This window comes from Nannospalax galili, unplaced genomic scaffold (genome assembly GCF_000622305.1).
Source record: "Nannospalax galili isolate Female #2095 unplaced genomic scaffold, S.galili_v1.0 scaffold1357, whole genome shotgun sequence".
NCBI lineage: Eukaryota > Metazoa > Chordata > Mammalia > Rodentia > Spalacidae > Nannospalax > Nannospalax galili.
The window spans coordinates 412,879-428,578 of NW_008339987.1; the positions used below are offsets into that span (position 1 = coordinate 412,879).

Consider the following 15,700-nt stretch of genomic DNA (forward strand, 5'->3'; position numbering starts at 1 on the left):
AGCACACATGGGGGCTAACAACCATTTGTAGCTCCAGTTCCAGGGGATCTGACACCTTCTTCTAGCCTCTGTGAGCTTTGCATGACAAGGGAACACTTACATATATACAGGCAAAATGTTCATACACATAAGATAAAAATAAAAATTGTTTAAGATAAATATACTTTGGTTGGGTGTGGTGGCGCAGGCCTTTAGTCCCAACACTCAGGAGGCAGAGGTAGACGGGTCTCTGTGAGTTCGAGACCAGTCTGGTCTACATAGCAAGTTCCAGGCCAGCTGGGGCTACAGGGAGACCCTGTCTCAAAATGACCCCCCCACAAAGAAAGGTAAATATGCTTGAGTCTGAGATGTGGGAGGGTTTCCTACTGAAAGAGCCATCTTTTTTTAATTTTTACTTTTTGGTGTTTTTGAGACAGGGTCTCACTAGGTAGAGAAGGATGGCTTTGAACTCACTGAGGCCTGTCTGCCTCTGCCTCCTAAGTGCCTGAATTAAAGGCGTGTGCCACAATGCCCGACAGAAGATTCAGTATCCAACAAGCTTAATTAGCACATGACAATTCACCAATGTAATATGTGTTGCAGGGGAAAATGGTTATACTGCTAAATAGGCTCTGTGAGATCTGTGAGCTTTCTTCTTTTGAGCAGGGTCCTTCAAGGCTAGAGGAGGCAGCTGAGGCCAGTTGCCTCCTGCCCTTGTCTTTAGACATTTTATCTCCTCTGAGCAATTAGGCTCTGCCTTTCCTGCATCATAGCTCTAGCCCTTATCAACCTGTCCCATTTGGCCATGTGCCTAGTTAGACATGTAAATTCTCTTGGCCCTTGAAACGAGGAACGCTTGACTTCAGTATCCAGTAGAAAAGGAAGCTGTCTTCTGAGACATAGGAGGCATCAGTGAAACGGCCTGAGGTTTCTATATTTGATATCAGAGCTTGTGTTGAATTCCCCTCCATTGGGAGAGAGCCGACCACTCAGATTTCCCACAGGGAAGAGATCATATCTGGTGCCTGTAGGGAAAGGACATCCCCCACCCCCACTCCTATAGTCTGCTGCTTCCTTACCAATCTCTCCAAAGCAGCCCCCTGTCACATAGCACAGCCCAGGACAGCCGTCTGGCTCTGAAAGGCCCCAGTGTGAAGGGAATGTAGGCTCCAGTAGGGGGAATCCCGGGTTCAACCTGGCATACACTTCCTCCTGCCCCCATTCATTGACAGACCTTGCCTTGATTTGTCTTGGCAGAAAGCCAGGGTTCGAGCTGGCAAGACCTTCCCCACCAGCCCTGCAGACTCACTGGAGGACCAGCTGAAGCCTATATTGGAGTGGGCCCATGGAGGCTTCAAGCCCACTGGGATTGAGGGCCTCAAACCCAACAGCAAGCAACCAGGTGGGAATGAATCCTATAGACAATAGGAACTGAACATCCAGGAAACATGGTATTCTCTCCCCATCATTGTTTGCTACGTGTTCTTTGCTCTATCGTGCAATTTCTTGGCATCTACAATACACACTGAAAAAGAATCAAATCTCCTAAGTTGATGTGAGTCACTCAACCTCTGCCTTACTGCTCCCCCTCCCCCTGCCCCCATGATGCTCAGGCTAACCTTGGTGCACAGCCAACTTCTCAGCACTCTTTGGATTCCTGCTTTCTCTTTATTTCTTAACGTTAATGGTATAAGCAATGTCTAATGACACTTTGCTGTTAAAGACGTAAGTGTTATGTTTTTGGGACAAGAGTCTTAATATGTAACCCTGTCTGGCCACATGCTAGGATTATAAGCCTATGTAACCACACCTGCCTTCCTTATGATTTTTGATGAATATCTAATTTTCTTTCTTAATGTGTGTGTGTGAAGAGTCACACTTAACCTTATCTACTATGATTCAATAGCGCAAATAAAAATATAAACACAATTGAATGAGAGCCACAGATATAAATTATTTTCTAGTAGCTTCATTGTCAAAGAACAGTGAAATTAAGACTAATCATAAATTTGAGCCCAATAGTTCTAAAATGTTAGTTTACTATTTCATTCCTATAGAAATTGAGATATTTTACTTTTTTCTTGGTATTGCTCTAAAAAAATCATGCATTTATGTAATACAGTTTAAATAGAAATTGATTATTGAATGCATATTAACCAATTTCATAAAATTCGCAAAAGTAGATTCAAGTGCCTAAGTTGGTCCAAATGAATGAGCTTGCTGCCTCACTTGACCATTTTGGACCTGACCTTCAGTGTGGACTCCTATCTGTCATGGCAGTTCAAGTGTTCAGTAGCTGCGTGTGCCTGTTTCTCATTGTGTTGGGAATCTGTGCTTACCTCAGCTCTACCATGCAATTTCTTGGCATCTACAATACACACTGTGGGTTGAGCCTCTATTCTTTGACCTGTGTCTAGAAGGATGGATGCTGTTGCACACACAGATGTTTATGTTTACCAGGTACATGAGTTAGTCCTGCTTCCTGGATGAGAGGAGCATTGAATTGGCTTCTGTTCTGGGTTACCTGCCCAGGGGTCTACAGCCATCATGGTCCCCTGCTGTAGATGCTGGAGGAGCCCAAGCAAAACATGGGCTTGTCCTAGGCCCTCCTCCTGGACCCTCCAGTTAAATTTCTGTGCTTACTTATCACAGAGAGCAAAAGTCGAAGACGCACAACAGATGACTCTGCAACTTCTGACTATTGTCCCCTACCCAAGCGCCTCAAGACAAACAGCTGTGGTGGCAAGGACTGTGGGGAGAATGATCAGAGCCGAGGTGATTAGCGGGACTCTGAAAGGTCTGGAGATGCATTGCACATTATCTGGAGCAGCAGGCTACCAGGGCCACTGCATCATGGGATGGAGTGTTGCAGTGCTGAGGGATCAAGGAGCACCTTCTGACCTCATCTCATACCTTGTTCCTCTTTCCTCAACAGAGCAAATGGCTTCCGATGTTACCAACAACAAGAGCAACCTGGAAGGTACTTACTTAACCCAGCCCTCCCTTCTCAGGCTGCCTCAGCCTGCCTTACCATGCCTTTTCCTCCTGGGTTTAATCCAGAACCCTGGGCTTTGACCTACCTAGGTCAAGACCCTACTTGATACATTTTATCAGACCACATGAAATGATTTCTTTCTTTTTTATCTGAATCTGACTGTGCCCCTGAGGTATGTGACCAGCGAGATCGGAGTAGGGAAGATTGGAAGCTGTGTCACTTTGGCCAAAATGCCTGGAACCCTAAAACTCCCAATCAATGGTCTATTGAGCCTTTCCCATGCAAGAACCCCAAATAGCTCTTAGGTGAGAAGCAGGCATATTTTTCCACTGGCTCCTTCTCAAGCTAATTGGTCTGCTTTTCCCAAATGAGTGTTGCACTGGGATTCAGAATTCTGCCAGGAACAGGCCTAATGGAGTTTTAATGTGTGAGGAAGAAGTGAATCTTCATTTGCATTCTCAGTCCAATGTCCTTTAGTCTTCAAATATTTATCGAGTGGTTATTCGGTACTGGGTATGAAAACACAGATCCAGACCCAGGGCATCTTGGGAAAGCTATAGTTTAGAGTAGTCTCTGACAATTTAGAAATGTTAGCCCATGACCCTCCATGTACCACAGGAGTCATCCACCACCAGTTTCCTCCCTCACAGTCAGACAGTCTTGGCTCTTACAAAGGTCCTGCCTACCTGAATAGTGAATCAGATGTGGTTCTTAGATCCAAGGCAGAGTAGTCTTGTGGGAAGGACTTGAGCTGTGGGATTGCAACTATGTACTGTGTTTGTAGGGCATGGTCACAAGTTCTGTCATCAGCTCCCAAACCAACTGGAGTCACTGCAAGTGTCAATGTCTGAGATTTTTCTTTTTTTAACTTTTTTTTTGATGTGTATGTGAATGAATGTTATGCCTGCATATATGTAAATGTACCCATGTCATGCACTGCCTAAGGAGGTGAGAAGAAGGCATTGGATCCCCTGGAACTAGAGTTACGGACATTTGTTAGCAGCCATATGGGTGGTGGGATGCGAACCTGGGTCTCCCACAAGAAGAACCAGTGCTCTTAACTGCTGAGCCATCTCTCCAGTTCCTTAGTGTTTGAGACTTAATGTTTATGAAAATTGGAAACATGCCATGGGGCTAGAAAGATGGCTCGGTAGTTAAGAGCACTGACTGCTCTTGCAGAGGACCAGGGTTTGATTCCCAGCACCCACATGGCAGCTAACAACTGTCCTTAACTCCAGTTCCAGGGGATCCAATGCCCTCTTCTGGCTTCTGAGGGCATTGCACACATGGGTGCACTTACATAGATGCAGGCAAGACACTCCTAGGCATAAAATAAAATAAACTTAAGAAAGCAACATACGCCTAGCCTGGAGGAACTCTTTCCTAGTATTCGGCTTCTTGTCTTTTTGCCTGGCCAGCTCATTGCCTGCTTTGTTGCATCTTCTGTTTGACAGTTTGAACTTGTATGGCCATAGACTTTGAAATGGGGCTGGCACCTTTGAAACACTCTTGAGTCTTTGGCCATAAAACCTTGAACATACCTGATTTTATGTGAAACACTTTGTGTTGAAAGGCATTAACATTAGACCAGGGACAAAGAGTCCTTGGCATATTGCTGGCCTGGAGCAGATGTTCAGAACTGTCAGGCTTGAGGCTTAAGCAGCTGATGGTAGGCTCTTGATTTCCATAACTGTGATGCCCTGTCCTTCTTGCAGACAGCTGTTTGTCTTGTGGAAGGAAAAACCCCGTGTCCTTCCACCCACTCTTTGAGGGTGGGCTTTGCCAGACATGCCGGGTAAGTCTTCCTGCCCCTTCCTTCCCTGCCTTCTGTCCAGCTTTCTCTACCCTCAGCTTCCACGTAGTCCCTGCTCTAGGACCTAGAGAAGACCCCAGCCTTCCTCTTCGGTGCTACAGCAGAGAAATCCATCTGCAAGGCACACAGACCACATGCAACTGGCTAGGTGGACCTAGCTATGCCAGCTCTGTGGTTTCACTTGGGTTTCTTTGCCAGGATCGCTTCCTTGAGCTGTTCTACATGTACGACGACGATGGCTATCAGTCCTACTGCACCGTGTGCTGCGATGGCGGTGAACTACTTCTCTGCAGCAACATAAGCTGCTGCCGGTGAGCACCGTGTGCTGGGGGCTTGGTTTGAGGGCCTGGCTCCTGGGTGGTTCTCCACTGTTCCTGAAGACTCTAGGCAGCCAACTGGTGGTTGTGGGCTAAAATGAACTAAAGACAGCGCACACAGTCACTACTATGTGTATCTGGTGCTTATGACCATGGAGATGCATAGTGATAGGCTAGGTGTCTATGAAGTCAGGCCTGTAGGGTTTGGGGCCTCCCCCCACCATCTGTGTCACTGGCCTGAAATCCAAAGGTAGGTAGTTGAATCAATTGATTTCTGTGGAAGGGCCTGTGGATTTGAAGGGAACTGGTGTTATCTAAGGAAGAGGTTCAGTGTCTCATACCTCCCAGATACCTGCAGGCCTGGCTGTTGAGCAACTAAGACAACTTGTCATTTCCCATCCTCCCTCCCTCCCTCCCTCCCTCCTTTCCTTCCTTCCTTCCTTCCTTCCAAAAAGAATCCCTCTAAACCTCTAGAGTAGAGAAGGATGGGAAAGATACAGAATGGGCTTTTTCTTTAGTAGTAAAGGATTTGTTGCATAGGACTGTCCTGTAAAAGACAGATCATAGATAGATGCCTTTTTCCCAAGCTTTGTTGCACCTGCCCACCTAGGCTCATCACAGCTAAGCTTGTTAATTGTTAGGCTCCTTAAGAAAGGAGGGGCAAGGAGAGTCAGCCACACCCCCGACCAAGCATGAGTTGCACAAGGGGAAAGGGCTACGGGTATATAAGTTGAAGAAGTTGAAGGGAGGGTCTCTCTCTATGTTGTGGGACTGTGGGGATGTTACCATATTTTGACACAGGTCTTCCTCTAGCCCCAGCTGGCCTGGAATTCTCTATATAGACCAGACTGGCCTCAATCTCACAGAGCTCTCCCTGCCTCTACCTCCCAAGTGCTGCAATTAAAGTGCCACCACTCCTGGAGATAAATAAAAAAATGTTTAAAATAGAAATTTCAAGGGGCTGGAGAGATGACTTCAGTAGTACACTTATATACATGCAGGCAATATACTCATACACATTAAAGAAATTTCAAGCTAGGCATGATGGCACATGCCTTTAGTCCTAGCACTCAGGAGCCTGAGGCAAGAAGATCTCTGTAAGATTGAGGCCAGCCTGGTCTACATAGCAAGTTCCAAGTCAGCTGGAGCGATAGGGAGACCCTGTCTCAAAAAACAAAATAAAACAAAAAAGTACTTTATTTTTATTTTATGTGTATGACTGTTTTGCCTGCTTGTATGCAAGTGTACAACATGTGTGCAGTGCCCACAGAGGTTGTGAAGAGGGTATTGGATCTCTTGGAACTGGAATTATGGCCAGCTCTTAGCCACCATGTGGGTGCTAGGAACTGAACCCAGGTCCTTTGCAAGAGCAGCAAGTGCTCTTAGCTACTGAGCCATCTCTCTAGCCCCTGGCTTGAAGTTTTTGACACCATGTTGTCATCCTTTGGGGAAGTTTGGGCCTGGCAATGATGATGTCCCTTCTGTCTGACTACTGTGTGCAGGTGCTTCTGTGTCGAGTGTCTGGACGTGTTGGTGGGCACAGGCACGGCTGCAGATGCCAAGCAGCAGGCGTTCTGGAGCTGCTACATGTGTGTGCGAAGGTGCAGCCATGGTTTTCTGCGGCGCCGGAAGGACTGGAACTTGCGCCTGCAGGCCTTCTTCTCCAGCATTCTTGACATTGAATATGTAAGCCTAGACTCTGTCAATCACCAGCCGAGGCCGCAGGTGTCTGGAGCACTGTGGAATTCTCATAGCATAAGTTCATGGAAGAGAGCTTAACACGGTGACACACATCTATATTCTCTGCATTTGAGGGTGGTGGTGCAAGTAGAAGGGTCAAAACTTCAAGGCCAGCCATGGCTACATATGTTCGAGGCTAGCCTGGTGTACATGTGACTCTGTCCTAAAAAAAAAAATAGATGGAAGAAAATCAAACATTGTGAACCATGTTAGTAATCCTAGTGCTAGGAAAGCTGATCCAGGATGTTCACCATGAGTTTGAGGGAATTGAGAGAGGCCCGTGTTACACAGTATGTACCAAGCTAGTCAGCAAGACCCTGTTTCAAAAAGACAGCAACAACAAAAAGAGCAGACAAGACAGAGTGTCACAGGATGAAAGACCTTGCTAGTTGACACCTATAGCATACAGCTGTCCCTGCCTTCTTCAGGTGCCACCTGATGAAGGAATAAGGAGGAACCTTCTGGGTGGGTGACTGGGGGAGCTGCTCCCACATTGTAGTAGGGGGTTTCTCTTCTGTTCTTAGAAGCCCTGGGTAGTTCTTGCACTCAAACTTCATGTCTTTCTATGAGTATCCACAGGAGTCAGCTGTGCCTCCCTCTAAGGTAGAATGTTCTGATCTGTGCCAAATGCAGGGTGACCTGTCTCAAGCTCTCTTACCAGGTCCCACCAAAGCTCCTGGGGTGCAGCAGGGTGGAACCTGATGAGGCAGCAGCCCCGCTCCCTCAGATGTTGACTGATTCTCCTGCTCCTTCTCCTCTTCACCTTCTTTCCTCATCTGGCAGGAGGCCCCCAAGTTGTACCCAGCAATTCTTGCAGCCCAAAGGCGGCCCATTAGAGTCCTGTCCCTGTTTGATGGAATTGCGACAGGTAAGTTTGAGACTTCACCTGAGGATGCTCTGCTGCCTCACTGCAGGAGCAGCTAGGGAGCTGAAGGCCTCATCTGGTGGCAGTCCTAACACAACCCCTGGAAGGACCTGTGTGCCTGTTCTTGCTATACTCCAGGGCTTCTTCCTTCTCACCACCCAGTGCTCTGTCTCAAAAAGATTAAAAAAAAAAAAAAATCCCCCTATCTAGAAGCCTTTGAGAGGGAACTGACACTGATTCTAACCACTCCAACAGCTATCAAAATACCTGAAAGCAAACCCTGAATCTATCACTCTAGAGTCCAGCCTTGGAAGACAAAAGAAAAATGAGGAAGAACCCAATGGAGGGATGCTTTCAGAAGCCCTTGTCAAGAAACTCCAATGGACTCTCATATGAACATTTGAAAATTGCCCTGTTCTGACTTTTTTCTAGTTGGCCCTCTATCCTCAGACACGATGAAGTGAGGACTTACTTCCATGAGTTCGGTCACGTCATGCATCAGATCTGTGCACAGGTGAGTGATCTTTCATGGTAAACCCTGGTTGCCTTTCTAGTTTTTTCTTATATTTTTGCTGCTGTCAGTTTTCTCTCAACGTATTTTTTTTAGAACATGAACATGTTAGAGAATTTGTAAGCCTGCAGAGACAGTTTTCTTTGTCACATCCTCTCCCGGTGTGTTTTTACTTGGAGGTTAGCCACTGATGAAAGATCTTTCTGAATCTCTGCTTTTGGAGGAACAAAGCCATCACAAGAAAGGGTTGTAAATAGTGTGTTCTTTCCTTTTAATTATTTTCATCTCCCTAGGAATTTGGTGTCTGCCTCACAGATCAACACCCATAGCTGCCTCCATACATCAGTGGCTTCCTACCTTCTCACACCCTTTATTCCTTCTCTACTACTCAGTATTTTGGGACACCCAAATTAATTAATTCTTCCAATTAAGAACATAACTAATATAACCATGCAGAGCCAGGTATAGTTGCATGCACTTGTAACCCAGCACTTGGGAGGCAGGCAGGAGGAGCAGGAGATCAAGACCAGCTTGGGCTACTTCAAGACCAAAGGGAGACCCTGTCTCAAAAAGACCAAATAAATAAATAAATAAAGAAAGAAAGAAAGAAAGAAAGAAAGAAAAAAACCCATTTTAAATTTATTTTTATTTTATGTGTATGACTGTTTCGCCTGCAAGCATGTAGGTGTATCCATGTGTGCAATGCCTGTGGAGGTCAGAAAAGGGCACTGGATCCCCTGGAACTGGAGTTATGGATGGTTGCTAGCTGCCATGCAGGTGCTGGGAATTGAACCTGGGTCCTCTGGAAGAGCAGCCAGTGCTCTTAACCTCTAAGCCATCTCTCCAGCCCCCTTGGTTACTTTTTAAAAGGACATTCTTCTTAGCTGTTGCATTTTAATTTTTATTCTGTTCAAAGATCTCAAAGTTTCCTTTCTACCTGCATAAATACCTTGATAGTCAATTAGGCAATAGCTACCTTCATTAGTCTTGGTTCCTTTCCATTTTCTGAGCTTTCCCATACATGGAGTGAGCACAGCCAAATCGGGCAGAGCCCTGGGGTCCCCTGGAGTTGACACAGTCACTCCTAAAGAGCCAGTAATGAAGTAAGAGGTCCTCATTCTGGCACAGGGAGAAGCAGTGAGGTCGAGCCACTCTGCACTTTGCCTTATTTGTCTTCACCTTTCTACCCGCCCCTCACAGGCTACTTGGTCCTCAAAGAATTGGGTATTAAAGTGGACAGGTACGTCGCCTCTGAAGTCTGCGCAGAATCCATCGCTGTGGGAACCGTGAAGCATGAAGGGCAAATCAAATACGTGAATGACGTCAGGAAAATCACAAAGAGAAATGTGAGGCTGGCCTTTGTCTTGACTCTCCTCCTCCTCGTTACCCCTCTATACCCAGAGCCTGAGCTGGTCCTGGTCCCCCATGGCGTGTTGTCCTGTCAGGACCAGGGCTGGGGGTACTTTGTCTTGACTCTCCTCCTCCTCGTTACCCCTCTATACCCAGAGCCCGAGCTGGTCCTGGTCCCCCATGGCGTGTTGTCCTGTCAGGCCCAGGGCTGGGGGTAGAGGAGAACCTGGGGACAATTTAGCTTAAAGTGGCAAAACGGACTACTTAGGAATAATCCAGGATGACTTAATATGAGTATTGAGATTTCTTGGGTTAAAAGTAGAGTTGCTGGTGAAATAAGTTTCTAGAATTGAGTTTTCCTGGCAGTTTTCCTTAGAATCTAAGCTTTTCTCTTTTTTTCTTTTCTTTTTTGAGACAGGGTCTCCCTGTAGCCCCAGTTGGCCTGGAACTTGCTATGTAGACCAAGCTGGACTTGAACTCACAGAGATTCACCTGCCTCTGCCTCCTGAGTGCTGGGATTAAAAGTGTGTACCACCACGCCCAGCTTATTATTTATTATTCTTATTATAATATGTGTGTGTGTGTGTGCATGTGAGTGTCTATGCCATGCCATCTATGTGGAGGTCAGAGGACAATTTTGTGGTGTCAGGTCTCTCTTACTACCTTTAAATGGGTTTTGAGGGTCAAACCCAGATTCGCCAGCTTTTGTTGGGCTCACCACTGACCTTGGTGTTTTTCTCTTAGATTGATGAGTGGGGCCCATTCGACCTGGTGATTGGTGGAAGCCCATGCAATGATCTTGCCTCTGTGAATCCTGTCAGGAAAGGCCTGTTTGGTGAGCAACCATTCTCTTTGGTCCCTAACACACCTGAATGCTGGTCCAGGTGGGAGTGGCCACAGCAGGAACTATTGTTGGCTTCTGTTCAGTCCTGTCCAGTGCCTCAGGCCTTAAGTGCTACCCCATGCTCTTTTGTAAATCTTTAGTCCTAAGAGAACTGATTTAATGAATTGTGTACTGCTGTTGCCTGTGTCCTTGCCTGGTCATTCGGGGGAATTAAAGGGGAATGTTGATGTGAGGCCATCAGCCTCACTGCCGGAGGTTAGTGGGGAATCTCTTGGTTTCAGGAAACGTGGAGATTTGTATTGAAGCTTTTGCTCAAACCCTGTTGTTCTCTTTTATGGACGTAGAGGGTACTGGCCAACTCTTCTTTGAGTTTTACCGCTTGCTAAATTACTCACGCCCCAGAGAGAGTGATGACCGTCCATTCTTCTGGATGTTTGAGAATGTGGTAGCCATGAAGATCTGTGACAAGAGGGACATCTCACGGTTCCTGGAGGTGAGTGGCCTGAGTGTCAGACCTCGTGGGTCTGGAAGGCCAGGCTGCCATTGAAGGGTATTGCCAGGTGGAAATGAGTCCCTGGTTGTTGGAGGAAGGTGTGACTAGATCTGGGGATGAAGAATTCAGCACACTTTTGGGTACGTGGGAAACATTTACCTTTAACATAACTCTACCCATGTGGGGCTGGAGAGATGGCTCAGCAGTTAAGAGCACAAATTGCTCTTACAGAGGACCCATGTTCCATTACCAGCACCCACATGGAGGCTAACAACCATCTGTAACTCTAGTTCCAGAGGATCCAACACCCTCTTCTGACCTCTGTGGGCACGACATAGGTGCACTTACATACATGCAGGCAATACACTCATACACATAAAATAAAAATAATAAATGAAATGTTTTTAAAAACTCAACCCATGCAAAGCACTAAATAATGCCACCAACATATACTTTTATTTTTTCAATTAAAATTTTTTTTCATACATGAGCACTGTATTTACATCATTTTCACCCCTTCCCCCCGCCTCCAGCGCCTCCCATCTCAGTCTGTTACCTCTCAAATTCATGACCACTTTATGTATAATTATATTATGTGTAATTATATGTATATTACATTGTATAACTATACATATATAAAACCTATTGAGGCCATTTAGTGGTGCTCATATGAGCATGTGTTTAGAGCTGACCACTTGGGATTTGATAACCTATCAGGAGCTCATCCCTCAACAGCCATTGAATGCCTATAGTTCCTCATCTAGAAGTGGGGCCTTGGGACATTTCCCCCATTCACACTGCAATGTCAACTGGTGCTGCCACTACGCAGGTCTTGTTCAGGCAACCATATTGTTGGGATTTCATGGGTGCAGCCTCCCTGTCATGTCTAGAAGCCACTATCTAGCAACAGGTGTCCTGGTCCTCTAGCTCTTACAATCTTTCTGACCCTACTTCCATGATGTTCTCTGAGCCTAAGGTGTAAGGATTGTGTTATAGATATACTAGTTGGGGCTGGGCAACCCACAGCCCCTTATTGTCTACATTTTGGCAAGTTGTGGATCTCTGTAACAGCCTCCATCTGGGGCAAAAAGAAGCTTCTTTGATGAGGGGTTGCTTTTACTTTAGAGAGCTTTTTTCCCACTCTTGTTCTGAAAATTGCTGCTTTAGGGCTTATGGAAAAACTAATTATCCACTGCTTGATTAACATCAAACACTGTAGTTAATAGGTTTTTGTATTTCAGGTTCTTGTTTTTTTGACTTTTTTCTTTCTTAAGGGTCTTTAAACTTTTTTTTGTTTGTTTATATTTATTTATCTTATATGTAAGAGTATTTTACCTCCAGGTATGTAAGTACACCACATGTGTGCAGTGCCCGAGGAAGCCAGAAGAGGGTGTCGAATTCCTTGATAGTTGTTAGTCACCATGTGGGTGCTAGGAACCAAACCTGGGTCCTCTGTAAGAGCAGCCTATGTTCTTAACCACCAGGCCATCCCGCCAACCCTTTAAGACAGGGTCTTATGTAGCCCAGGCTGTCCTTGAACTGATCTTCCTGCTTCTATGCCTAGAGTGCTGGGCCCATGGGTGTGTACCACCATGGCTTGTACTTTAGTTTTCTATAGAACTTCGTAATTTCAGCCTCAGTTAACTCTGTTCCGACTGCCACATGAACCATATGGCTGAGTGTCCTGAGCCATACATTGTTCATAGTGTCTTGCTCCACCTAGGATCTTGGCTTACCAGATTTTGATTGTGAGGCACCTTTACCTTCTAGAACATTCTGTCATTTAGCATGTCCTAGAAGAGACCTTCTGTCAGAGTGACAAGTCTGATCTGATCTCTTTACCCACCATTCATAGATAGACATTAGCTTAGCCGGCCTCTGGGCAGGAATTGGTCTGTCTCCTGGTTGGGAAGCCCTTGCCTCTTTTATAGCTAGGGCACAGCCTTGTCACCTGACAGGTCAAACGTGGGCTGACTGACTCTTGGATCTTGAGGTGACTCTAGCAGCTCCCCCTTTTCTTCCCACAGTGTAACCCAGTGATGCTTGATGCCATCAAGGTTTCCGCTGCTCACAGGGCCCGATACTTCTGGGGCAACCTACCTGGGATGAACAGGTAACAGCTCTGAGGGGCACCCAGCAAAGCCACATTCAGGTCTTCTCTTCTTGCTGCTGATCTTTTATTAAATGTCATCTGAGATGAAGTGGCCCTGACCTAGGCCCCTGGTGACTAACCTGTGGCAGAGCTGGGGTGTCAGTAGCACAGACACTGGCTCCTTCAAGTTTTCTCACAAGGAGCATTTCCACCCTTTTATTAGAAACCAAAAGTGATTTAGTCCTCTCTCATTAGCCTGGTTTAGACACAGAAAGTCCTCTGCAGAGGCCTCCTTATCTCATCCTTTATGATTTCAAGAACAGCTTGCTAACTAAGATGCAAAATGGCATGGTAATATGACCATCTTAGACTTGCAAGTGAGTTATACTGTGAAATACTTTCAGAAAGATATGTGAGAACATTTGACACAGTGTGGACAGAGATATGAGCGGGTCCTGGAATAGCTTAGAGATCTGTTTTGAGATCAAATTTTTAATTTTTTAAAAAATCTTTTTTAAACAGGGTCTCCTTGTAGCCCCAGCTGGCCGGGAACTCACTATGTAGACCAGGCTGGCCTTGAACTCACAGAGACCTGCCTGCCTCTGCTCCCAAGTGCTGGGGCTACAGGTATGCGCCACCACACCAGGCCTCAAATTTTTAATTTTTTATCTGTTAGATAGCTTGCTGATGTATTTGCTTAACCAGCTAATCAAATATACCATGCCCATGTTTGGAATCACATGGGCTAATTTACCCATCATTGGAGATATCCTTGCCAAGCACTGGTATTGTTGCTAGTTCAGTGGAAGACATGATGTTGTCAGTGGCTCTTGTGGACTGGACATGCTAATGGGAAGGATAGAGAATACATGAGCAATTATATGTTCATGATTGGGGAGGTGGCATTGGGAAGCTGGGTGGGGACTGGACAAGACCTCATCCACTTGAAGTCCACCATTCCAGGCATAAGGGGGAGCCCTGGGGTGAATGGTGGGTAGATATCCACAGAGCAGCTTGGAGATCAGTGTTGTTATGTTGAGAGTGGCTTGGAAAGAGAACTGCAAGTATCTGGCTTGATAGTGCAGTCCTGACAATGGTGCTACTTAGCTATACACAGGCATAGGAAATAGCAAGAGGTTTCAAGAAATTGAATATACTGTGTCTAGTAGGAGGAAAACATTCAGCAGAAAAACGGTAGCGATAGGGACACTAGTGTGATGGTGCATTGCAAAAGAAGGTGAGATGGTGGATTACAGTACTCTGCTCTGGAAGGGGCCATCTAGTGAGGAGATAATGGTGCTACTTAGCTATACACAGGCATAGGAAATAGCAAGAGGTTTTAAGAAATTGAATATACTGTGTCTAGTAGGAGGAAAACATTCAGCAGAAAAACGGTAGCGATAGGGACACTAGTGTGATGGTGCATTGCAAAAGAAGGTGAGATGGTGGATTACAGTACTCTGCTCTGGAAGGGGCCATCTAGTGAGGAGACAAATGCAGTCAGTGCAGTGTCCTCTGCAGGTTGTAGCATGGCTGTCTTGTGGCTTAGCAAGAGGGGCCAGGTCAAGGATTTCAGCATTTATTTGCTTACAGACTGAGAGGATGGGCTGCTAAAGATGAGCTCTGCTGGGTTGTGCAGTGAGTGTGTAAAGCATCCATTGGGCTGAGGCTCAAATCATCTTGTTTATACAGATCGGAATCTTTTTAAAAAATATTTTATTATTTTTATTTGATGTGTATAAGTGTGTTTCCTGCATGTATGTAAGTGCACCCATGTCATGCAATGCTTGCATAGGTCTCCTGAAACTGGAGTTACAGATGGTTGTTAGCCACCATGTGGGTGCTGGGAATCAAACCCAGGTCCTCTACAAGAGCAGCCAGTGCTCTTAACCACTGAGCCATCTCTCCAGCCTCTACATCTGAATCTTTGAATCTGTATTACACTGAGTTTTCTGTGTCCTTTTTCTCCTGGTCCCTGACTTCATTAGTTCCATGGAGGACATAATAGGGAATAGGGGGCTGGTAAAATAATTCAGAAGGTAAAGGTACTTGCTGTATAAGCCTGATGGCCTGAGTTTGATCCCCAGAACCCCCAAAAAGGTGGAAAGAGAGAACTGACTTCACAGAGTTGTCCTCTGACTGCCACATGGCATGCACACATGCACACACATCAAACACACACATTAAGGATAAATAAAATTTAAAAGTAAAGAAGGAATAAGGTTGGCATTGGACAGCTGGAAGGTGTGGTAGAGAGAAAGGCCTGGTGTGATTCCTCAGCTGTTTTTGTGGCACTTTTCACTGTTTTTTCCTTCTTAACTTTAAAGTTCCCAGCTGGGGCATCCACAGTGTTGATGGTCTCTGCACACAGATATCACAAGGACATTTGGTTCTACTCTTGCTTTGTTGGATATGTTTGTCTTTGCATTTGCAAAACAGGTTCCCAGAAAGTTAACACATTTATCTTTTTTTTTTTTTTTTTTTTTTTTTTTTTAATTTTTTTTTTTAATTTTTAAAAACATTTTTTGAGAATTTCATTCAGGCATGCACGTGTGTACCACACGTGTGCAGTGCCAGTGGAGGCCAGAAGAGGGCACTGGATCCAGAACTGGAGTTAAGGGTGGCTGTTAGCTACCATATGGATGCTGGGAACCAAACCTAGGTCTTCTGCAAGAGCAGCCAGTGCTCTTAACCACTGAGC

General features: G+C 45.6%; 1 protein-coding gene across 1 annotated transcript in view; it reads left to right on the plus strand.

Annotated features, from left to right (window-relative positions):
* LOC103735529 (DNA (cytosine-5)-methyltransferase 3C-like) overlaps positions 1 to 15,700 on the plus strand; it is a 65,492-nt gene that overhangs the window by 45,566 nt on the left and 4,226 nt on the right. The window contains exons 6-17 of the mRNA XM_029564380.1: positions 1,237 to 1,381; positions 2,632 to 2,754; positions 2,915 to 2,959; positions 4,690 to 4,769; positions 4,986 to 5,098; positions 6,607 to 6,790; positions 7,628 to 7,712; positions 9,421 to 9,566; positions 10,315 to 10,405; positions 10,759 to 10,907; positions 12,935 to 13,020; positions 13,124 to 13,130. Of these exons, the coding sequence (XP_029420240.1) occupies positions 1,237 to 1,381; positions 2,632 to 2,754; positions 2,915 to 2,959; positions 4,690 to 4,769; positions 4,986 to 5,098; positions 6,607 to 6,790; positions 7,628 to 7,712; positions 9,421 to 9,566; positions 10,315 to 10,405; positions 10,759 to 10,907; positions 12,935 to 13,020; positions 13,124 to 13,130 (1,254 nt within the window). The remainder of the gene's footprint in view (positions 1 to 1,236; positions 1,382 to 2,631; positions 2,755 to 2,914; positions 2,960 to 4,689; positions 4,770 to 4,985; positions 5,099 to 6,606; positions 6,791 to 7,627; positions 7,713 to 9,420; positions 9,567 to 10,314; positions 10,406 to 10,758; positions 10,908 to 12,934; positions 13,021 to 13,123; positions 13,131 to 15,700) is intronic.